General features: G+C 40.5%; 2 protein-coding genes across 4 annotated transcripts; both read right to left on the bottom strand.

Moving 5' to 3' along the window:
• Window positions 1-9585, bottom strand: LOC146503857 (protein FAM222B-like). 3 transcript variants are annotated; one of them, XM_085184044.1, is made up of 4 exons: window positions 9158-9585; window positions 8540-8597; window positions 6372-6499; window positions 1-4905 (listed from the first exon to the last, which is right to left on the bottom strand). In XM_085184044.1, exons 3-4 carry the CDS (start codon window positions 6451-6453, stop codon window positions 2957-2959), a joined length of 2031 nt encoding a protein of 676 aa, XP_085040170.1. In that variant the 5' UTR covers window positions 6454-6499; window positions 8540-8597; window positions 9158-9585; the 3' UTR covers window positions 1-2956. The 3 variants fall into 3 exon arrangements, with proteins under 3 accessions (XP_085040170.1, XP_085040171.1, XP_085040169.1); XM_085184045.1 differs by having other exon boundaries at window positions 8540-8594; XM_085184043.1 differs by lacking the exon at window positions 8540-8597 and having other exon boundaries at window positions 9158-9584.
• An 852-nt stretch (window positions 9586-10437) lies between these two features.
• On the bottom strand, window positions 10438-24606 carry LOC146503856 (flotillin-2). Its single transcript, XM_085184051.1, has 11 exons — window positions 24368-24606; window positions 22480-22561; window positions 18115-18205; window positions 17070-17193; window positions 15852-15970; window positions 14964-15077; window positions 14760-14879; window positions 14216-14430; window positions 13464-13647; window positions 12312-12461; window positions 10438-12138 (listed from the first exon to the last, which is right to left on the bottom strand). Exons 1-11 carry the CDS (start codon window positions 24414-24416, stop codon window positions 12103-12105), a joined length of 1284 nt encoding a protein of 427 aa, XP_085040177.1. The 5' UTR covers window positions 24417-24606; the 3' UTR covers window positions 10438-12102.
• Window positions 24607-24682: the final 76 nt, after the last annotated feature.

Below are 24682 nucleotides of genomic sequence, written 5' to 3'. Positions count from 1 at the left end.
CCTTTGTCTTTTCTTTTCTTTTCTTTTTTTAAATAAATGCGCATTTCACATCGTTACTTTTACTTCACAAGACTTTACTGAACCCCAGCAGCTTTTTGTTAGGTCACCAGGTTGCTGCTCATTAACAAGCTTTCAAAAGGCTTTCAGCCAGAGTGGTTAGAGAGGGACTTCTGGTCACTTTGGTCAGTGAGTCAGCAGCAAACAGTTCACACATCCTGACAGTGTTTGGGAATCGTGGCACACTCCAGGACTTCAGTCCATGACACAGTATCAGTAGTTAAACTAAGCAGCTTGGTCCCCCCATCAGAGATCAACTTTGTGCACCTCTGTCAGCATGCACACCTGTGTGCAAGTACCCAAGCTTAACATACACGCAAGCACTCAGTCTCACTCCCTCTCTCTCTCTCTCTCACACACACACACACACACACACACACACTTCTCCATACTACACCCAGTGGAGGCACTTCATATGAAACTGCAGAACCTGACTGTGGTGGGCTGTAACGAGGCAGTTCAACATTAACAGGGCGGGTCTGTCTAATCCTTTAGTGTTTTCACCCAGTCAACTTAATGTTAAAGAAACCCAGACAGGCTTGGAAGGTCTTTAGGCCACAGTGGGTCAGACTTCACTCTGCCACCTTGAATACTGGTCAGTTTTAATTCATTAATACAGAATCTTCTTTAAATTTGTCTCGTAAGACATACAAACAGCCAAACATACCTGCATTTGACTGGTGACAACTTTCACCCATCAAATAAATAGGAACTTATTTCACTGATACAGCCCATATATCATCACCACAGAAACACACACACACACACACACACACACACACACACAGATCATACGTGTGTGTCAAGATTTAATTTAATAGCAGCTTCAGGGGGCAGGCACATCAAAAATGAGAGCCAGAAAAAACCTAAACTAAAAAGTAAATTAAAAAAAAAAAAAAAAAAAAAAAACTGCCATTAAGTACAAAGACTGAACTCCAGAAAAGCTACAGCTTGTAAGAGAATTGTCTCTTTGAAGATTCATCATCATCATCATCTTGCAATTCTTTCTCCCTTTTAATCTGTACGATGTTCTGAGAACAATCCAGTTAAGGGGAAAAAAAGAACTGCTGTTGTGAAAGACATTAAAGCAATGATGCAAACCTATTGCCTGCATCAGTATGTCACCTATGGCACCTAATGTGAAAATACCTATGGCTTCAGGATGCAGTGGTCCAAAATATAAATTAAACTATGAGGATATTACATGTAACAACTAAAAACAGTTCAAATACCTTAAAATAACTGCTACATCCCTGGTCTAAATACCTATTAAATCTGCTATCAAGTCATTTTTTTCTCCACTATCCTAAATCCTTAGATAGGCAACATTTCAGACAGAAGGATGAGGGCTTTATAATCTGGGATGAGTAGCATTATTACCTTAAGGCAATATCATCCATTCCTACTGCCTGTACATGTTAACACCTCCCAAATAATCCAACATTAGCTTTAAACAGGGAAACCAAAGTTCAGGGGCAAAACAACAACAAAAAAAGAAAATAAAAAAAAGAAACAACCTTCCTCACAGCTATACACAAGTTGTGATCCTGGCAAAGAAACTGTTAAAGTAGACTATAACTAGTGTGTCATTTAAGGCTTTTTCCAGAAGGCTTGAGGTTAATACAGCAACACAAGCCCAGACAACATCAACTATGGTACATCTAGTAAAACATGACCTGCATTACATGTTCTTAGTTCTTTCTCTGTAGGTCACAAAAATACGACACGTGGTAAGGCCGGTGACTAGTAGATGAACAACTGACCACAAGCCCCACAGAAAAAAAAACAAAACATCCACGCCACATCAATTCACTTGCATTACAGTAGTAAAATGGTGACAACCTGTGCTCAAGGGAAATGACATTTTCCCCCGGTAGCATGAGCTGACGTACTTGCATGCATGCACATGATCAGTTTACCTTTCACATACAGACACGCTCAGTTTAAAGTAATGGGACCCATTCTGTTTCACATTGCCTAAAGATTAACATGTGGGGAGCTAATGAGACTTTCTGCCCCTGTTCCAAATGTTAAGCATGACATTTAAAAGCAAATTCTACGATTCAAGTAAGACAATGTACAGAAATGCAAAACAACAACAACAAAAAAGAAACATTTTAAAAAGAACTCCCACACAACAAGAATCTCAGAAATGGAGAAGGTTACCGATTTTGCTAGTTCTGGCAGGGTTTTTTTTTTTTCTTCCTTAAAAAAAAAACAAAACAAAAAAAACCATCCCACCAAGAGCAATGTCAAAAATCACCTGGACCACCAACAATATCGTTCAGAAGCCATGTTAGTATTCCTGATAGGGGAGCTCTGGCTCACACCCAGACCCCTTTACAAATGTACACTGCAGCTATGGGATTGAGCACTGTCAACAGTCCTAATAATTGCATATACAAGTAACCCCCATTCAAATGGATCAAAGCTGTTAGGAAGATAAATAATTGCAAATAAAAACATTACACAAAGACATCCTATTCTATCTTGCCTCTGGGCAGTTCTAAGGCCACACATGCTAATAAAAGTTGAGTTGTTCCATGTCAACCTATGAAAAGCACTGTGACAATCATAAGGCAAGCATAGTCTCAGCTGCAAATTAACATTTCTGAACACCATAGATATATGAACAAACAGCAGCACATCTGTGCCAGAGATAAAACAGTCAACAACGATCTCAAAAACCCTTCATCTGCAACAAGTACGACATGGCTTAAGACCTGAGGAATACTTTGAAACATCACACCTGGTGGGTCTCCAAATCAAGCTCTGAAGCAATGCAATTTAACTGCTCACTTTGAAGGTTTTAAAGAGTAAAATACAGAAGCTGAAAGCAGCTGTAGACCGGAACAAAAACAAAGAATTCAGTACACGCCACATGGGCATCAACGCACATTTAACAGTAGCCTGGGCGATGAGCATGGACTGCTCCGCTGCTGCCAGGTTCCTGAACTTGGCTCCTGGAGGACCTGTGTATATTCCCCATTGCATCCACATTCTGCTCCTGAAAGCTGGGCATCTGAAAATCCCCACCTAAGAAATCCATATTCTGCATCAGCTCTGATTGGTCATTAGGACCCTCCTTCCCTGGCCTATACTTTGCCCCTGGGATTCTGTCTCTGGAAGCAGCAGCCTGCCCTCCCTGGAAAGCCATTGAGAGGTCTTGAGGGCCATTGTTTCCTGCTTGAACGCTGCTCCACGGTGGCTTCATGTAGTGGCCATTAATGTAAGGCATAGAACTTGCTGGGCATTTAACAGGGGATGAGGGTTGTTGTTTTTCTGCAGGATGATTTAGGGGAAAGTTCTGTGCACTGTTTGGTAGCTTGTGGCTGTAGGAGAGGTTTCTGGAGGGGAAAGCACACTCAGCTGGAGGTTCCATCCTTGGATTCTTGCAAGGATTGGCCCCCTCAGGAGGCTGCTGCATGTGGGCTAACTGATGCTGAGCCCAGGAGCGTTGCTGCTGCAGCTGCTGAAGCTGCTGAAAATGTTGCTGCTGCTGCTGTTGTTTCTGCTGATGTAAATGGTGCTGAAGCTGCTGCTGCGCCACCTTCTCAGGGTTGGTGTGAAAAGCAGGTACACTATTAGCAGCAGCTATACTCTGCTGTGAATTGAGAGAAACGCAGGGAGCTTGGGCTGCAGCTTTGTCTGGTGGTCCCACCATGAGGCTGCTGGGTACGTTGCCCAGAGCTGGGTGGTGAGAGGACACCCTTGAGCTGGCATTGATGAGCAGGTTGCGGCTAATGGGGCTGGGGTTTGCAATCTGTCCCTCACAGACTGAGGTGGTGCCCATACCGGCCCGAGCCTGACACAGTTGGTTGATTTGGTGCACAATGATGCTCAGGTCACCAGGTCTGTTCTGATGCAGGCTGGCTGCCATGGACAGTGGGATGGTGGAGGTAGATACAGTTATATTTGGTGGGGCATCTGGGTCAGGGAGCTTCTGCGGCCCATAAGGTCCCAGTCGGGCTTGCTGGGGGCAATTAGGCATGGTAGGAGGGCCTGCAGCAACAGCCTGGGGAAGGGCCTGTGACCCAACTAGCCCCTGGGTGTGCTGCATGCTCGGAAGCTGAGATCCATCAGATATGTGGCGCAGATCCTGAGTCACTCCTTGCTGTGAATGTAAAGCTTGTGGAGGAGCCACCTGATGCTTTAGTGACTGCAGATGAGAAAGATGCTGCTGTGGTACAACTGACGAACAAGACTGGCCCTGCTGTGGCTGCTGCTGCACAGTCTGGGTGTGAGGGAGGCTCTGCTGTCTCTGCATACCCTGTGGATGAGCCAATCTCTGCTGCTGTGGCGCCTGAATCTGGGACAAGCTCTGTTGCTGCTGGAGAGCTTGTGAACGAGCCATATTCCTTTGCTGTAAAGCTTGTGGGTGAGGCTGCTGTAAAGCCATTGGATGAGTCAAACGGTGCTGTTGCTGTAGTGCTTGAGGGTGAACCAAGTTTTGCTTCTGGAGTGCAGACTGAGACGGACCCTGTAGGTGAGGAGCAGGCTGAGGATGGTTTAAAGTGCTTTCAGTGGTGTAGGGCCCACTGTGAGGGTTCATGACTGAATTATGTAGTTGTCGGGCGTGGCTAGTGTCTGAGTTTTTGACAGGTGCACGGAGGACAGCCAGCAGGCCCCCACTGGTGCCGACCTGAGAGGAGTAGGGACTCTGGCGTTGGTTGGACAAGGATGTGTCAAGCCCGTTGACTGTGCGACGAATGTGCTTCTTTTGAGGTACTTTGACGCTGCTCGGGAAGATCTGGATGGTCAAAGGGTTGTTGGCAACTTTCTTAGCATAGGCATCCAACTCTGCTGGGGTTGGATAGCTGGCAGATCTTATTTTCTGTGTAGTTTCCCCTGCAAGATGTGCAAAATTAGAAAAAAAGGCATTCTTAGAAAATAACACCAACTGGGATTTCACATAACACAAAACTTTATAGAGAAACATGCTGTCAGCCTGCACAGTTATACAAGTTCTTCAATGCAAACTGGAGGGAAAAAACAAGGTGACCGTCTCTTAGGGAAAACTTTAAAACATCTTCTGTCTACAGCAGGGGTGGAGAACTCCAGGCCTCAAAGGCCGGTGTCCTGCAGGTTTTAGATGTGTCCTTGATCCTCAACATGTCTTGAAGTTCTCCAGAGGCTGGTAATGAGCTAATGACTTGATTGAGGTGTGTTGACCCAGGGTGAGATCTAAAACCTGCAGGACACCGGCTCTTGAGGCCTGGAGTTCACCCACCCCTGGGCTATAGTATAGAGTTTTGAAAATGTGTTTGGTGGGGGTCTTTGTTAATAGCCAAACTGTAACATTTACAAAAATACACAGAAGTTATACAGTTGTCTATGCACTCATATTTTCTAAAGCTGCCAAGTGGACCAGATTTCAATCATCCTGGGCTTAAAAAACAACAACAAAAAAAAACAGAAATACCCTATACAAAGTCTCCCCATTATCAGAAACCCAAAATAGTCAGACCCCAGAACCCATGGACATCCCCATTCAAGTTGTTGCCTTTTCAGTTGCTTCTTGGTCTGGTTTTTCTGCATTTATTATCCATTTGCGCCGAGGTGCTGTCCGGTCAGTTATTCACCATTTGTCAGACAGGGCAGGTCCCTTTGCTCAGATGAAGCCAAATGCTGCGAAACTGATCAGACAGCACTTCACCTTGCACACAGTAGCAGACTGTAGCTGGCTATGATTATGCACGTTCTGCTCTGGAATCTTTTGTAAACCAGAGAGCCGGGTGACAAACAAAGACCACTGCCACAGCAGGGGACTTTGAATTTGTTCAGCAATGACGATATTTATGTCAGAAGCAGATGATTAATGCTCTTATTGTAAATATGCTAACATTCACTGGGTTATTTAGTAAAGTATGTTTTTGGTTTTTGTCCATACTCATCCTGCTGCAATATAGCCACAAACACAATCTTATTCTGTGGGAAATGCCACATAAATTCAGAAGTTTTCAATAACTTGCCATCATTTGTGCACCCAAACTAGCCTCAAAATCCACTTCAACAGATGTTGAATATTTAACTGCATTTTAAAAGCCGGAAGCATGGACACAATTTAACTGCTTTTTAAAAAATCAGTTGTCTAAAACTTACTGGTAATTTTTATCATTTACATATATTTTCTGCATTGCTCTAGAAGGTCATCCCACTACGAGTTTCAGATGCTCAGTGATTAGATATTTTATACAACTAAACTTTAGTGTCATTTAAATCTTTGGAAATTGTGGATGTCGTGTTTACAAAACAGCTTGACTAGTATGATAAGTCAAAAGAAACACCACAACATGATAAAAGACGGCACTTACATTTTGGAGGTCCAGTGTTCATCTGCGTGCGGGAAAGTAGTCTGATGGTAGGCTTAACTGATGCTGGCAGGCGGGCCAGCATGTCAATCTTCAACTAATGCAGCACAGGACACCTTTTCCTCACCATACTGGGGGACAAACAGAGCAGGTCAAAGTCAGCTGTTGACACACACATACTTACATTGGTGTGAAAATACTTTGGCATCACTGATTTTCACAGTTCAGTTTGACCTTTTGCAAATGGCAGCTTGTAATAAAGAGAAACCATGGCTCTGTATAAGCTCACTGTGTACACACTGCAGGCAGCAAGGAGCTGAGATGGAGATGAACAAAGCAGCACATAGTTGTAGAGTGATGGCAGACTGCAAGCCAGCCAGCTTTCTGTGTCAAGCTAAGAATGTGCCAAAATGTTTTAGCAGCAAATCAGAAAATTAAAAAAAATTGGGGAAAAGCAAAGAGCCATGCTTGCAACACAATCTAAAACTTTTATTTTAAATATTTCATCATAATGCAGAGGTACAGAACCAGTGACATATATAAAGAATTGTTTTAAATAAAACAAAAACAATGCCGTTTTTTCTTCCTTTTGTTTGTCCTTTTAGAATTACTTACTTTCATCTTCTCCAGTAATACAATCATATTTCATACAAGCCATTCTTTAACATTTCACTGTTATATCCCCTTTTTGACTGTCAATTATACCAGCAATACGCTAGCTTCACTTTTCAGAACTGGAAGCTGTGTGTCCACACAGACACACCTCATATTCAGAACTGTGCAAAAGCCTTGAAGTACCTCTAATTTCTTTACAATTTGCTTCAATAGATCTAGGCTTTGTTTTTTGTGTGGCACAGAGCAATAGTTTTCTTAATGTCTTTCAAGGTTCTTTTTGGACATTGGTGGCTTTTTCACCCATTTTCTGTTCAGTTCTTGTACGTTACCATTTTCATAAGAATGTTTTTATGTTTGGAGGGGGAGAAAAGGCTGAGGGATGCCAAATTACATAGGAACCACATGAAAATCAGTGGCAACAAATCATAATTGAGGTTCTGTCATGGTTTGGAGCTGCATTCAGTCACGCTGGTGGAGATCTTTTCAAAATTGATAGATTCATGAATATAGAAATGTACCATCAGATTTTGATCCACCATGCGGTACAAGCATCTGATTGTCCACAGCTTTGTGTAGTAAACACATACCCTGATTTAAAAAACAAAACAACACCACAGACAGTGGAATACCATCAGTTATGGACTGGCCTTGTCAGAGTCTGGACATCAACACTGAAGCAGCGTGGAATCATCTCAAAACCAAACAGCAGACAGCAAACATCCAAAGAAGGGCTTTGAATGTTCTTCAAGAAGCCTGGAGAACTGTTCTTGAAGACTCACAAGTTACAAGACAGCTACCTAAGAAGTCAGGCTGGTGGTCATAGCCAAATATTTACTTTAAAGCTTGTTATAATAGTACAAACTGTGATTTTGCCTTACATATTGCATTCGTTCTTATTTCTGTATATTAAGTAAATTGCTGCACCTAGTTCCATTTTCCTCACTCCATAAAAAGGAATTGGAAGGCAGTCTTCAGACTTTCCTGTAATATTGCATAGTTATATATGCTGTGGTTTAAAGTGTCACTGAAATCTCTGACTTCATGTTAACTCAAATAAATATATTTTCAAGGAGTTTTTTTTTAAAGATTTGAAATAAGACAACAATTAAGAAAATAGATTAATGGAATCTTAATAGAATTAAGATTAATTGAGAATATAAAGATTTTGAGAACTGCAGCAGAATTCCTTTCTCAGCTCCTCCACTGAGAGGGAAGAGGAAGGGATCTGTTAAGAAGCACAACTGCCGAATCATCCTCCATTTGTAGTTTATGATTCATCACGAGTTAACTGTCTGAACAGTGGAAGTTAAGATTGACTTGTTATTCAGGATAGGAAAGACAAACCAGTTATAAACTATACAATCCATAGAAAATGTAGGCCTTTTAGTGTGCTCACTGACTTGATTCAGTGACATATTTATGATTATACACACAAACAAGTCTGTCTACAGTGTTCAGACCCAGAATATAAAGCAGTTAGTTACTAAGCCAGTGTAACCCTAATTTTTAAACAATCAGGAATCAATAAAACATTATCAGCACTCATCCTTCCTTACCACAGAGGTGCGTTTATTTTTGGCACAATTTCCCCGAGGTTTCAGATGAAGTCTCCTGCTGAGAAATGGTGTTTGTGTCAGATGCCAGACACCAGGCTTTTCTACTTAATCTTAATTAAAATGCATTGGGCTACACATCGACGCTTCAGTCCTAGCTGTATATATACACACACTTATTTTACCCTCTGTACCCAACCTTTCAAACATACTCACACCAGCTAAAGCTATCTTCCTAAGGCTGAACCGCTTTCTTGGAGTGATCTTACAGCAGGAGAGGTGAACTTTCTGACAGTCAGTCTGCAGCTAGGTAACGTTAGCCATCTGTCTAACAATCCAGTCTCAACCTGCTGCAGTTTCAAACAGCTAGCTAACGCCTGTAGCCTTCAATAAACCACCCCGGACGATTCCAGTGGCCAAACACCATGTGAACCCCAAGCAGAACCGGACACCTTCAGAAAACTGATGTTAAATCGTTCAAAAGGTTACCTCAAGTCAAGCACCACAGTAAATAAGGAGCCTCTTTGTGCTTATTGTGAACAGGCCAGCTGGTTAGCAAACTTTAGCTTCTCGTTGACGGAAAGCGCCGCCGTGACCTGTGTTAAAGACAGCGATACTTACTCCTCAGGAATCTTTGAGTAAGGAAACTTCATTTTGTGGCGACATAACGTTGATAAGGATTGTAATCAGCGTGTCGGCTCTTCGTGCTGCTGTCTGCTAAAGCAGCACCATCTGTCGGACATGCGCAAACAAACAGGACCCCTTTTCTGCATTTAAGGCATCGACGGTGAACGCCTGTCCATTAATCCACCAAAGATGAGACGCTATTGAAGCCAATTTTATCATAAATTTATCACAGATTATATAAACTTTAAGAGATCTGGTTATTCTGCTTGGGTGTTCCTGTCAGCCTTATATTTAGGCGGACGCAGCAGCAGTTTGGGACAAATGTTAACAGTTGGTCACTTATCACCTGGCATGATTCGGATTTTCTGAAGTGGTGGCATGAAAAAAAACTTCCACAAAAAGCAAGTTGTTTTTTTTTTTTTTTTTTTTTTAGTGAATTAAACTAAAAAGTAACACTTAGTGTAAAAAAAAACATTTTGGTCAACGGAACTAAAAATTCAATCAAACGAAAAAAATAAATAAATAAATAAATAAAAACAGATAAAAAATGGTTTTGTGGTTTGTCAAATTTTCCAGCACAAGCAGACCGAAGAGACATTAGTGCAGACGGTTAACCTGACTGGGATGACTGTGTGACAAGAATTTGTATTTTAGGAGGTTTAGATAAGCACATTATTAAAATAATAGTATCTGGCACCACTAATATTTTGAAGAATTTTTTTTTTAAATTCACACTAAAACTAATCAAAACTCAAACCAACTGATCCCCCCGGGGAAATAACAGAAACTTAACTGAATTTACTAATATACAATTAAAATTCACATAGAAAATAAAACTGATGAAAAACAGAATACTACTGCACAATTACTCTGGTTAGAAGTAAAACAGGAAACAACTGAGAAAGATTTGAGTTTAAAGCTTCAAACAAACTCAGATAAGGTTATTTTAAGTTACTTTATGATTCTAAATTGGTGGCCAGTTTAGAATCAGAAATTATTTGATCCATGGACCTTCTTGTTGTGAGGTGATGGTGCTAACCACTGCACCATCTCGCCAGGGAAACATCTGTTTTTTGGTTGTTGTTGTTTGTTTTTTACAATTGTTTGTTTAGTTGACTTTTAAATATTTTCCTTTATATTTACTATTAACTACTACTAAAATTATTATGTTCACTGCTGTAACAAAAGAGTATTTATATTGTATACTCAACTTGTAAATTCCTGCCTTTTAACACTTCTGCTTTAATTTAAAGGAGAGAAAATAAAGAAATAAATCATGGCAGTTTGATTTATTAGAATGACAGTTTGAGAGTGAGCAGATTCTATTGTATACAGATGGATGACATGCAGCAGGAGCATACACGAACATATGAACATTTGAGACAAACAGGGCATGAAGAAGGTGAAGATGAGAGACTCACACACAATAAAGCATCAACAACAAGAATAACAGTCTTTTATAAATTCTCCCAGACTGACCGCTTCTTCCCTAATAACTACACAAACTAAACATCCCTGCCAGGTTGCAGTCAGGTCGTCTGGAAACACGAGAGTGGATAGAAATGCGGAAACCATTTGCACATTTTGCTAAAATGGACGGATTCTGTGAGCAGCGGCAGTGGATTACACTTCCAAACTAGAAAGCTCTGTGACAATTACAAATTTTAACAGATATAACATTGTTTATGATAAGTTTGATTATCCAGTGTACCCCGCTAGAATATCACTTCATATCTGATGCCACAATTCAGAAATTGCAGATATGTAGAAACGCTGAACAGAAAAGAGTGTCTCTCTAAAATGTGAGAGTTTGGTTTGTTGACACTCTGTTAAACATGGCTTAGCATCTATAGATAACTGTAGTGTCAAATTAAACATTGGTCCTCAGATGCACAATCCCTCCTTCTGATACACTAAAAATCAAGTCAGTCTTCTATTTGGCATCACTGTTTGGCCTTTCATGTTCTAAATCCATTCGATTGCCTCACATTTTACGCAATATAAACATGTTCAGTTCTCTAAACCGGTTACTTTCACAATTTCTCTGTAATTCCCCTCCCCAAATTCCCCTCACCAGCCACATTTTTCTACTTTTAATCAAGGCCAAGCCAGCAGCTACATTTTACATTAAAACCCACTGTATATATATTTATAAGAGTGTATATATTAAAAATCAAAAAAAGTCATACACATTACACACTAACCACATTAACACAAGAATTTTCTACCCGTTTCCCTGTCAGCATATAAATTATGTTAAAATGTGTCATGCTTGATATCAACAGACGCGGAGAGAAAAACTTCATTCAGCGGGGAGCAGACAAAAAGTCTGCAAAGGACTGAAGGTGGAGATTTGAAAAAAAATCAACAGGGCTTCTTTTGAGACTGAGAGCACCTTTGTCTCAACTTCTGAGACATAAACAGTGTTTCACTGGTAAAAATGACAACATGAAACACACTGGAAAAACAAGATTGAAATTATCTGTGGAATACAGATGTGTCGCATAACAGAGGTATATAAATTAACAAAAGGGCTGAAACATAAAGAATGTACAAACTGGCCTCAGTGTATAATTACCAAAGAGTAGGTGTTATGATATAATAAATAACAAATATAATCTGCCTCATCTTTCAGTCTAATATCAGCTCTCTTGTTCAATTGTGTTTTATACAAGCCAGCCAATAAATACAATTCAAACACAAATAAAAATCAATCACAAAATATTCAAGTTTTAAACTAAAATCAAAATCTTTGAATGAGCAGCAGTGCATGCAGATTTTCTGGTCCTATATAAAGTAAGGCACCAGAGGTTTCCAAAATTCACTTGGTATACAGAGTATACGTATAAAACAACAAAAATCTTCAAGTGTATTAAAGGCAGTCTATGAGAGTGCATACAACAGAGACTGGAGTCATGTGGAGTCTTCGGTTTTCAGGCTTAAGCTGAGCCGGTCACCTTCTGCAGCAGAGGGATCTGCAAAAAAATCCCCAAAACGAACAGATTATTTGTAAGGCTTAACTGAAGTACAACCTCGCTGGTTTCAGCGTCCTTTAGGTTCACACTGGAAACAAAAACTTAAATCCAACATGCTGAATCACAAAGGTTAACAGGAACACATCATATATAAAATGATATAAAGATGTTACCTTCGACAAATCCACTCCAGTGAGAGCGTTGACCGACACAGGAAGTTCGGCCAAAAGGCGGTTCACCTCGCCTGTCACGCGGTTGCCCTCGCCACTCAGAATGACAATTTCATTCGTCCTGGCTAAGGGCGCCGCCACTTTGGAAGCAATCTGCAAAGACATTGTTAAGCATTTACAGTAAGATGGAAATAATCCAGCTCTGGTGTTTTGTGTGACATGTTAGACTAGCCTAAAGAAAAATACCAACTTTTTGTTCTGTTAAAGGTTTCGACATGGCCAAAGCTTCATTATACATTAAATAACCCATACCTAATCAAATATCAACACTTTTCCAGGTCCATTAAACTTAAATCGGCTGGAAGGCCGATTGTTTTAAATTTGATCCACCATTTCTGGACTTTTTGCTAACTGTCATGGGACAGCAGGCTTGTTGCCAGAGATGGTGAGATCATAAGGTTTTGGGAATCTGCACTTCTGCCTCTGACAAATCTCTCCAAGTGTGCCAAAAATGGCTTGCATTTCATTTTGGGGGAAATGAGTACTCAAAGTCAAAGGGGGAGAAATCTGATGGGAGGTGAGCTTAAAGTGTGTTTGTGTGGCCAAAACACTGCATGGCACCTGCCACAGTTCAGGTTGTTTCTCCTGAATGTCTTCCCCTCAGACGCTTCAAGACCTTACAGCAGATCTGAGCACCGACAGTCTCACTCTGGGGGATCGATTCAAAATGCATAACACTGTGAATTTACAAAAGCAAACAGAAATATCAGCTAGCGTGCTAGCACAAAATGATCCTCCAAATGAAAGTTAAGTGAGTTTGGCGCAAGAGGGGAAATCCAACAGAAGTCGATGTTTGCTTTCTGCAGATGGCTGAGGTTGACAGCAGTGCTGGAAGCAATACAGATGGATTTTTTTAATAGACTGGGGTTATGGTTCTTTACGAATTCTTAGTAATAACATTTGTACCAAAGCGTTAAATGCAACCAAAACGTGATGAAACTGAAATGATGAAAAACTTGTGCTTAAATTCATGTGGACATAAAAAGAAAAATACTTCTAATTCATCAACCTTGGGCCGGGTGATGCTTGTAAAAATGACATCCAAGTTCTTCTCTTCCTTTGTCTGAGCTGTATGAGCACATATCTGTGTGTTACCTTTGGCAGGGCCTCGAGGACCAGAGCTGTCTTAGCTGCATCTCCGTACTGCTCGTAGGCCTCAGCCTTCAGTCTCATCTTCTCAGCCTCGGCCTTTCCCACCGCTTCAATCGAGCTAGCCTCCGCCTCACCGATCTTTTTGATCTTCTCGGCCTCAGCCTGAGCAATCAGCACTTTCTTCAGCCTGAAGCAGGGAAACATTAAAGTAATATTTGCTGTTATCAAAATCACTTCCTGAGTGGGTAGGATGCAACTTTTTTGAGACAATTTGCTGTTGTGTCATATGTTAATCTATCTTCATGCACAAGTTTTGGATGTTGGGATAGTTTTTACAGCTTTCCTTTCTCAAATAAAGCCCACAGCAGCACACGATAAATTTCAAATCTCTTTTGCTCTGCTTCTACGGGTGGATGCACAGGAATATCAGCTTTTTGCAAATCAGTGTAATTAGACATGCACAGACTTTTTCATACAGAGCACCTGGAAATCACACGATACATTTCACTTCAATAAGGAAAAACATATATGGAAATATATCATTAAAAACACAGTCATGCTTCCTTAGTCCAAACTTTCCAGGTGTTTGTTTTGTAGGATTCTGCAGGGATTAAACCAACAAAATAAATAAATATATATTTTACATCAGGGAGGTAATGTGCTGCTAATCATGTCTGACAAGAGCTGTGGTACATTCTTGGGGATCTTGCCATTTCTACTCATTCCTAAATATGACTGAATGTCTTTTTACTCACTTCTCGCCCTCAGCCAGCTGCTGCATTTTATAGGCCTCGGCCTCAGCAGGCCTCTTTACAGTGGCAATGAGCTCCTTGTCTGTCCGGTCAATCTCCTTCTCCTCAATTGTAATCTCCTTCTTCCGCTGCACCACTTGGATCTCAATCTCCTCCAGCCGGATCTTTTGCTGCTCTTTGGCAGCCTGCAGCTCGTATGCCAGCTGGGCCTCTGCTTTCTGAAAACATCAACACAGAGGTGGTCTGAGGCGTTTACATCTGAGGCAACACAGTTTCTGTTTGTGTTGACACGTGCACATTTTGAAGTTTTCATTTAATACATTACTTCAGATCAAAAGAGCACATGTTGTTTTTCTGACTTTAATCACTCTAACTGCAGATTTCAGGCAAATTGGTTACACACCATGTGATTTAATACAGACTGGCACTTTTTGGGAACAGCCATAAGTTTGGTTAAAGCAGTGTATGATACAGTATAATAACAAGTATTTTTATTTGAACTGTACACAGACAACCTGTAAGTGCAAACGAAACATTCAGTACCGACCCTAGCATTGACTTCTTGGTTGAATGAAGCTTTCTGCAGCTCCAGTTCTCGTTTGGAGTCCGCCATCTTGGTGTCAGCCTTGAATTTAACATCCATCATCTCCTTCTTGCATTCGGCTTCCTAAGGTGATAATAAAGAAACAGCTGTGAACAGCTGGTCTCTGTGCACGGAAGAATCAATTTCAAGCTTGCTAGATTTTCTTACCCGTATCCCAGCATCCCTCTCTGCCTCGGCCACACCGATGTCTGCATCCCTCTGGACAGCTGCAATCTGGGTCTTTCCAAGGGAGCTCAGGTAGTCCAGTTTATCATACACATCCTTTGAAAACACAGAACCACAGGACACATAACATTAAACTGGGTGTGGCGTATATCAGCATCTTTCATGTGATTAACAAGGTTACGAAGCCAAAATAAAACAGAACATACAGATTAAAAAATGCTGGGCCTTTGTGGGTGCAAAGAAAGCAGATGATAGGGTGGCACTCAAACAGCCTCATTTCTACATGTGACATTCAATCATATTTTAAAGTCCAGAATCTGACGTGTTACAGAAATCCTGACATGGACTAAAAGATGTTACAGAAATGGACTTTGGGTTTCAGCAGAGCACTAACCTCAGCCCCTCTGTCCACACCACACACTTCAATTAGTTCTAATGAGCAACAGTGAACTCCACAGGGTGAGTCCAGTCAATTATAAAAACCAGTTAAACTCATTAGGAATGACTACTCTAATAACCAGCAGCATCAACAGCTCAGAGAAAGACCTTTTTTCAGTTTCAGTAATATTACAAAACTACGGTCTAAAAAGAAAGATGGGAAGGCTGCTGACTAATGTTTGAACGACTGTCTGTCCCATGTGTTGCCATCTCAGTGTCGCATTTCTTCTGACTGAAGAAATGTGGCTTAAAGCTAAAGTTTTGATACTCTGCATCATCTCTCTTGCACATCCACACTGAGGCAAAATGGAGAGCACCAACGGCGCTTACATGGTTTAAGTAGTTATACATATACTTACATGAATACTTAATATTCTTGTTTTTATTTTACTTCTTCTGTTATATTACTCGTTTCATTTTCCTTTAACTCACCTTAATGGTAAAGCTCAGAATCTCGATGCCCATCCTGCCGACGTCAGGAGCTGCTACGTCCCTCACCAATTTAGCAAACTGATCCCTGTCCTGATAGATCTGCTCCACTGTCAGAGTACCTGCAAAAGAGACACATCGTTCAACATCATTTAGCCTGCAATTCACTTTTAACAAACTACCAGCAGCTATATGTTGAGCAGCTTTATTTTTGATCCAAATAATTTTTTTATTTCATGTCACCGCATCAGAATTTTGTCAGAGAAATGCATCACCCCTTGAACTCAAGTAGCATAAATGGTCAGCACAGAGCTGCTGGTACTAATCAGAGATCGACCGGTCGGTAGACCACAATCTGACGACTGTCAGTGTTCTCAGTCAGCCTCACATATGTCTGAATCCAAGTGAGTTCGTTTCAGCATGTGCACAGAGGCAAATGCTCAAAATCACAATCAAATTCACACGGTAATTTTAATGTTATTAGTGTGGAAGCTACCCATTGTGAGTCAAGACAAAAAGTCTGGAGGCCCACCCAAGAAACCCTGGTAAACAACTCCAATCACATATTTAAAATCACTCTCGCCCAGCTTAACATTTGAAAGAAGGAAAAGTGCTAAAGCTAAAGCTATCCAGAGCTCAGAAACAGCCACAAGCTAGCAGCCTCAGTATGTGCAGCCAAAGGATCAAATCCATTATGAGGAAAATAGAAAAGAGTTCAAGTCTCCAGTGAAGTTATAAACTGGAAAATGTAAAGTACATAAATCTGCACCACCTGCTTTGTTTGGTATGTCAGGTAAAGGTGGTAAAGGTTTCCAGTAGCAGAAGATTCTTTAACTTTCTGCAGACTGAGGGAAACTGTAAAGTTTAATAATGTCTTTCCTTGTGGAAATAATATTTCACATTGAATAAGCTGGTGCATGTCTAGTAGTTATACAGCACTTATATATTACTTTTCTTCTCTAATTCAAACAGAAAAGCCAACACAATATGTATAACACATAAAAGGCAAACTAAGGCTAACTTGTATAGTAAAGTCAGGAACAATAATCAATGTAATACTTTGCTTCTTTTCCTCTGTTGTATACATGCACGAGGAGCTATTCTGGACTTGTAAACCAAGAACGCTAAAACTATAAATTAATAAAATAACTATGATATTGTTTGAAATAAAATCTATACATGTGTAGTGTTACTGTTGTGGTTAGTGTTAACTGTTCACACCTAGAATGGAGCGCAGATGTCCCTCCAGAGTCTGCAGCAGCACACCTTTGATTTCCATTACTGATTTACCCAGAAACTGCTCACAAGCCACTGCCAACAGGTCCTGCTCCGTCATGACTTTCACCTGAAGGAGACACACTTACAGTGTGTTTACACAGCAAGCTTTCTACACTGAGAAGCAATCGTGGCACATGGGCTCAGAGTGCCATCAGTGCAATTTTAAACAATCAAGCAAAGTTCATTTAATTTAAGTCAAGAATTTTGAAAATGAATGTGCTAGAAGATGAGCCTGTTAAGAAAATGTAGATAAAAATACAACAACACCTTTTCATGCTTTTATATGCTGTTTTGACCAGGAACCTATGATACGACTGTAAATTTGATCCAAAATGCCTTTTTTGATGTTTTCTTCTGTGAATGATCAGAAGTGCAGTTTTGTTATAGATAGACTGTGATGCTCTGAGTGTGCCCACCTTTATGTACAGTACTTAACACATTTGCTAGACCATCACCCAGTCCAAGGTTCATGCCACAGCGGTCCTAAATTAACAATTTACCAAAATTACCAAAATATTACCAAAATATTTTTTTCTCTAATGGCTAACTAACCAATATATGCAAGATCTTTGATCATTATATTTTTCATGCTAAATTATAATTAAATTATTTCCAAAAAAACTGGACAAAAATAGTAAAGCACACTTTATTTTTTAATGGAGATGCCAAATTACAGTTATTTCCTTGCATTCCTGAAGAAAACAATTGTTTTTGTGGCTAAAAGGGGTTCATCAAGTATGCTAAAGTCATTTTACTAAATAAATAAATAAGACTGCTGATTATGAGGCAGTCTGTTGGGAAGCACTGATTGATTTTTCTTTGGAATTACACCATTAGATTATAGGGACACATTTCAGAAAACATCAGAAAGCACTGCAGCAGAACACGACACTTTTGATAACAGATGATGTTTGACAAATAGGCTTGGCTTGAGTGAGTAAGTGTTTGTGTCAGCGTTCACAGAGAAGACGCTGGGATCTGGTCTTACCTGAGCCACCCCTGTGACAGTGATAGCTACTCCTTCTGCTGTCTCCACATCCTCACATCTTGGCTGCAGAGTCATTATCTCCAGGCTTAGCCTAGAGCAACAAACACAGGCACAGTTATTAGGCTGCCCAGTCCCGCCTCAAGACTCTGAAACAATAGAGCAACAGGTGGAACCTTTAAATATTTAACACTAAGAGTATTCCTGTCTTCAAATGGGCCTCTGGGCAGTAAGTTTGGGCTTGAGCACAATCATTCCTCACTCAGTAAAAGGCAGTATGTGTTGTGTTATTTAACAGAAATCCATAGATTTACCTGTTATTACTGAACATTTGACAAACACAAAATCCCTTAGTGGAGTAAAAGAAACCAAAATTAGCAAAACTACTGAAAACTGCTAAATTTCTGCATCTTTTCCTTGAAAGATCCCAAAATGCAGAAGAAAAACCCTGAGTCTATACCTCATTCTTTATGCTTATGTGTGTGTCTACTGTGCATATAACAATTTGTGTAAGACACTCTTGCAAAAGAGATTTAAAATGTCGTGGAGGGTATAATCGTGGTACATGAAAATTTATTTAAAAAACAAAAACAAAACTATAGCAAAATTTTTTTTGACCCAGCCAGTCACAGCAGATGGTTGTGAAAGTCTCTTCCGGTTCAGAGCTCTTCCTCTACGCCATCTTCAAGTCTTTATTTATAGGGGATCATCTGACTGCTGAGTGTCTCTATCTGGCATTGAGGAGACTTTTTGTCAAAGTCCTATGAAAATACACTTTTTACAGGATTCTCTGCAGTGCAGGTTTCTGTGTGCAGCCTGTTACAGTCAGACCACATCAGGATCCCCTTCAGTTCGCTTACCAGCCCCGCCTCAGAGCTGAGGACGCCATCATCTCCCTGCTTAATCATGTCTACACCAAACTAGATCAGCCGGCAAGCACTGTGAGGGTCATGTTTTTCGACTTTTCCAGTTCATTCAACAGGAAACCTGTGACCCCTGTTTCAGTCCAGGGGGTCGATGTGCACATTGTAAGGGCTACAAATACCTTGGAGTACACATAGATAATAAACTGCACTCTACAGGAAAGGCCAAAGTCGTCTCTATTTTCTGAGGCGGCTGAGGTTTTTAACATCTGTTGAATAATGCTCAGGGGTTTTTTTTGAGTCTGTTGTGGCCAGCGCCATCCTCCCTGCTATTGCATGCTGGGGTATCAGGTTGAGATGCCAACAGATTCAATAAACTGATCTGCAAGGCCAGTAATGTTGTGGGGATGGAGCTGGACTCCCTTAAGGTGGTGTCTGAGAGGCGGATGTTGTCCAAGATAAGGACAAAGCTGGACCATACCTCCCACCCACTCCATAACATGCTGGCCAGTCACAGGAGCACGCTCAATGAGAGACTGAGATTACCCATAATGCACCACTGAACAACACAGGAAATCATCCCTGCCTCTGGCTGTACAACTCATCCATCTAATGCACAGTACACAGTGCAATAGTTACACCCTTGATAATTACACATCCTCTACAGTGAAAATAACAAATAACAACAAAATGTCACCTCTGTGATATTCTGGATATTTATAATTGAGCTTTGTGTATATATTAGAGCCATTTCTTATATTTTGTAAACTTTGGAATATATTGTATTATTTAATTTAGTTCAGTGTGTTACTGTTTTTGTCTTGGAGCAACTGTAACCATATAATTTCTTTAGGTATCATTAAAGTAATCTGATTCTGATTGCAGTAAGTACACCGCAGGTCGGTATTTCGTATAACCACCGTTAGCAGCAATAACTTGAAGTAATCACTTTCTGTATGATTATCCGTCTCTTTCATCATAGAGGACAAATTTTAGTCTACTCGTCTATACAAGTTTGCCTCACTTCATTGACATTTGCAGATATGTGTTTAAATACATAAGTCCTTACCACAGCACTTCAGTCAGGTGGAGGTCTGAACTTTGAGTCACTGCTACACTTTGTTTTCTTTTTCAGCCATTCTGTTGTAGATTTGCTGACGTGCATATCAATCATTGTCTTGTACCACGACTCAAAGCTTTAGCTGTCAGTAGGGCTGCTCAATTAATCAAATTTTAGTCACGATTACGATCTGGGCTTTCAACGATCATTAAAAATGACTGAGCTGATTATTAGCCCCTCCCTCGTGCTTTACTCTCGCGCTGCTCCGTGTGGCAAATCGAGCGCACCTCTCTGCATTTCGAACACGTGTCACAACAATTAAGAGCAGCGGTCCCCAACCTTTTTTGTGCCACGGACCGGTTTATGCCCGACAATATTTTCACAGACCGGCCTTTAAGGTGTCTCGGATAAATACAACAAAATAAAACTAGTACCGGTACCGAAAAAAAGAAAATTTATTCATAACACACTTGAAAAGACCAAGGAAAACCGAGTAAATGATAAAAACGATAACAAAATAACGCTGAAAACCGATAAAAACCCTGAAAACCATACATTTCACACCTGAGCCTCAACTCTTGCGGCCCGGTACCAAACGACTCATGGACTGGTACCGGTCCGAGGCCCGGGGGTTGGGGACCGCTGATTAAGAGGACCCGAGGGAAGCTTGGAAAGCTAAGCAGAAGTTATTTGGAAAAGAGAGGTAAAAAAAAAACTTCAGTGGTGTGGAAACATTATGGGTTCGTGGAGTCAGACGTGAATCAAGTAGACACAGTGTGTAAACTTTGCTACGGTGTCGTAGCTGCACCACAGAGCAACACTGCAAAGTTCACTAAACATAGATGTTTACATTTTTCATTTATTTTTTATATTGCAAACATTTGCACTGTTATCAGTATTTGCACACTATTTTATATTATTTTTGACAATCTTTAAAGTCATTATTCAATACATTGTTATAGTTAAATAAATATCGTCAAATAACCGAGATCTCAATTTCAGTGAAAATAATCGTGATTATCATTTTTGCCATAAACGAGCAGCCCTAGCTGTCAGACAGATGGCCTCATATTTGACTCACATACACTTTGGTATACAGAGGAGTAAATGGTTGACTCAATGACTGCATGGTGGCTAAACTGACACCCCCCCCCCCACCACCATGCTTAACAGCTGGGGTAAAGCATTGAATTGATATTCTGTTTGGTTTTCTTCAAGCGTGGTGCCGTGCATTATGGCAAAACATCTCTATTTGGTCTCATCTGTTCAAAGGATAATGCTCCAGAAGTCTTTTAGTTTGTTTAGATGCAGCTTTACAAACCTAGGCTGTGCTGCCATGTTCTTTTTAGAGAGAACTACCCTCGGTGTGGGGTGTGGGGGTGTTGCAGCCTTTCAGAGCATTGCAAGGTGCGGTGAATCAGGTGGGATACCCACTCCTGGGGAGATTGTATTAACACTGTGTTAATGATTTGTCGATACACACACCTGAATGATCCTGACCACTACAATGCCAAAACTCCCGCTTTTACAGATGTGCTCACACTTGCTGATGATCAATTAATCAAGCGCACTGACCCTGTTAATTCCTATGGAAGCATTAAGGCTGTACTTTCTTTTTCACGTGGCCGTAAATAAAACTGAATTGAATTGTATTGAAGAATCAGTACGTTGGGGATGGATCCACCCTGCTTAGTTTCACATTTCAACACACGTTGTGTGAAGCACTTGTTTGCCAAAGAGTTTGTTTACACTGTCCACATGCAGCTGTGTTTTGTTAACTTCCATTCATAGTTTATTCAGACACTACTCAACACAGAGCTGAAGCACTGCATCTACTTGTGACTAGAAACCGATGTCTCTTACCAGAGAACAAAACCCAGCTTCTTTGCACTTTAAGGCAATTCCCTACTCACAGATCATGTTTGTTTTTTAACAAAAGTGAACTATTAGGATTCAGTTATTCAATTATGACTTGAATTATGAGTATAACAACTTTAGCCAAAGCTAAAGTTAAAATGTATGCATTGCAGTCAAAATGATGGGATTAAGCATTTCACAAAGGGTTTGCTGACCATTCAGTTCTGTGTAAAATATAAATCCTGCAATAAAACATTTTATCTATGACAACTCACAAAAGAATTATGTGAGATATGCACTTAGCACACTGCACATTAAGAGAGCAGAATACATTTAGTTCTCAGTAACACTACCCCAGTCATGTAAGAGGAAATGTTTGTATACAATGTGACTGGAAACACACTGTGTGTAATATGAGACAAAGTGTGGGAGAACAGCTTCCATTCCTCACTTTGCCTTCTGATGGCCTTCAGATAATGCAATTGACTTTCTTGTGGTTAATCTTTTTTGCTGTGGTCTAATTAGAAAGCTTGGTCCATATTATATTTCAAGATAACATTTACATCATTGCTTCTAGTACACTGTCACCTTTGGGCGTCTGAGATGAGCCACCAAGCCCAGGACCATCCTCCTACGACGTAGGTTTTGTCATCAGAGCCGCAGCAACCACCTGAGGAAAGAGGACAGCGCCATCAGGACTCTTCAGAAATTCTTTGACTAGAACATTAAATGATACAGTCCAAAGATATGCACTGAGCTTATTGGTCCCTATTAAGCCTTTTTAACATTGTTTTAGAAAAGTGTTTTACCACTATAATCATTATTGTTCACACTACTTTAAGCAGAGGGCTTGTTCAAAACCTGCCAGTAAAAACAGGTTTTGATAATAAACACGGCATGTGTAAAAGCCAAAGGGGAGAAACACTATGGGGAAACGTTATCCAGCTGTTGTTCTCAAACAAAGGCCATAATAAATACATCGGGTTCTTGAATAATTAAAGTTGAGATTTCAGAGAGTTACTGAATAGTTTCTTTATTTTCTATTTCCCAGGAACCAATTTTGGCAACCGTGGCCTTCCAATCTGCCTGCAACAGATTTGTGACCTATCTAGCATGTACCCCGCCTCTCGCCCTATGAGCTGCTGGGACAGGGTCCACCCCCCCAGCCTCTTATATAATGTTTATTTCATATATTTATTAATTAATGTAAGTGGCATGATTTTTTAACTATAGAGTTAAGGTTATCATGTACAGACATGACGCTGACACTGTGGTCTCACAGTAAGAAGGCATTGGGCCTTTCCTTGTGAAACTTGTATGTCCCACATTTTTCTCACATGGTCAAAAGACATACTGGGTGTAAATTGCAACACCAAACTGGCTGTAGGTGTAGATCTAAGGGTGAATGATTGTCTGTCTCTGTGCATTAAGCCCTGTGATGGCCTGGTAAATTGCCTACCTCACCTCTAAACCAATGTCGGCTCGACTCAGCCATGACTCCAACCAGATGTGCAGTTAAGAAAATGAATATTTATCTAATGCCCTTCAATGTTTCTTTTCCTCTTAGAGAAGATTTCTATCAATATGACTTTTTAGTACTCTAATCTAATCTAATTGTGTAAATTTAGAAAGGTTGTATGTTCTTCAGGTTATACCATTGAGTTATTTTACACTGGTATACTCTGATGTACATGGGGGTTCTTTTTCCTGATATCTCTACCAATTAATTATAGTCATTAAAAAGGCTAGAATTGGTTCAGGGTGACTAAACCTGTTACTTTTAGCTACACCATGCTCCTTAACGGTGGTAATGATGTATTCACATCATTTACTTAAGTAAAAATCCTCCATGGAAAAATCCATAAAAATAGCCTTAAAATGCAGTAAAAGTAAAAGTTCTGTTCAGGTCCCACTGTCTCATATGATTATACACACTTCTCGGCTACTTCATTAGATTGGTTGGAAGCCAATAATTTCATCTTTAACTATGTGTTTAGAGTTTGTAAAATATTAAGATTAACCCGTTATTGTGACATAAATGTAGACATACCGGTCTCCATTAGCTGTGAAATAAGTAGCACCAAATGGAAATACTCAAGTAGGGGAAATTTCTGCTCAAGTACAATACTTGAGTGAATCCGCTTGTTAATAAATCACACTTGTTATCAATAAAACATAAAAACCTGACTTATTCACATATCTGCGTTGAGACGCCAATGCCTTTCAATCACATGATCCAAATCACTGCTAACGCACCGCCTGATCAGCGTCGCAGCTTTTAAGCTAAGCTCTGAAACGACACGACCGCTAATTTATTCACTTTACACAGTAACTGTGTGCTCTAAAGGCACTGGCTCGCTCTGCACTTATTTAAAAAACCGAATGCCAAACCTGGTTTCGTTTGCCAGCTAATACTATTAGCTACTTTCTCCCCATCCCCGCTAGCTCGCTCCATCCACACGACGGGAACACCTACCGGAGACCACCAACGCTTCGTTTGGCCCCACAGTTAAACAGCTTCCCATCCTGACTCAGGATAAAAAGGCGAGGGGAAAAACCGTTAGACTCAGGAGCCCGTTACGGAGATGAAGATGATGATGGTATTATCTGAGGTTTTAAATAAGCGTGAATCGTGTGTTTAAAGAGGCTTCACGTTCAGCACAACAGCAACAACAACACGACCCCGCCCCGCCCAGCGACGACGTACTGACGTCATGCTCTCAACTGTAATTTTTACCAAAACATCTTTTAGTACCCACCTCTTGCTTTGTCCTTCAAAAATTTTAATCTT

Source organism: Neolamprologus multifasciatus, chromosome 14, assembly GCF_963576455.1.
Source record: "Neolamprologus multifasciatus chromosome 14, fNeoMul1.2, whole genome shotgun sequence".
Lineage (NCBI taxonomy): Eukaryota > Metazoa > Chordata > Actinopteri > Cichliformes > Cichlidae > Neolamprologus > Neolamprologus multifasciatus.
This window is presented reverse-complemented; position numbering and strand designations above follow the sequence as displayed.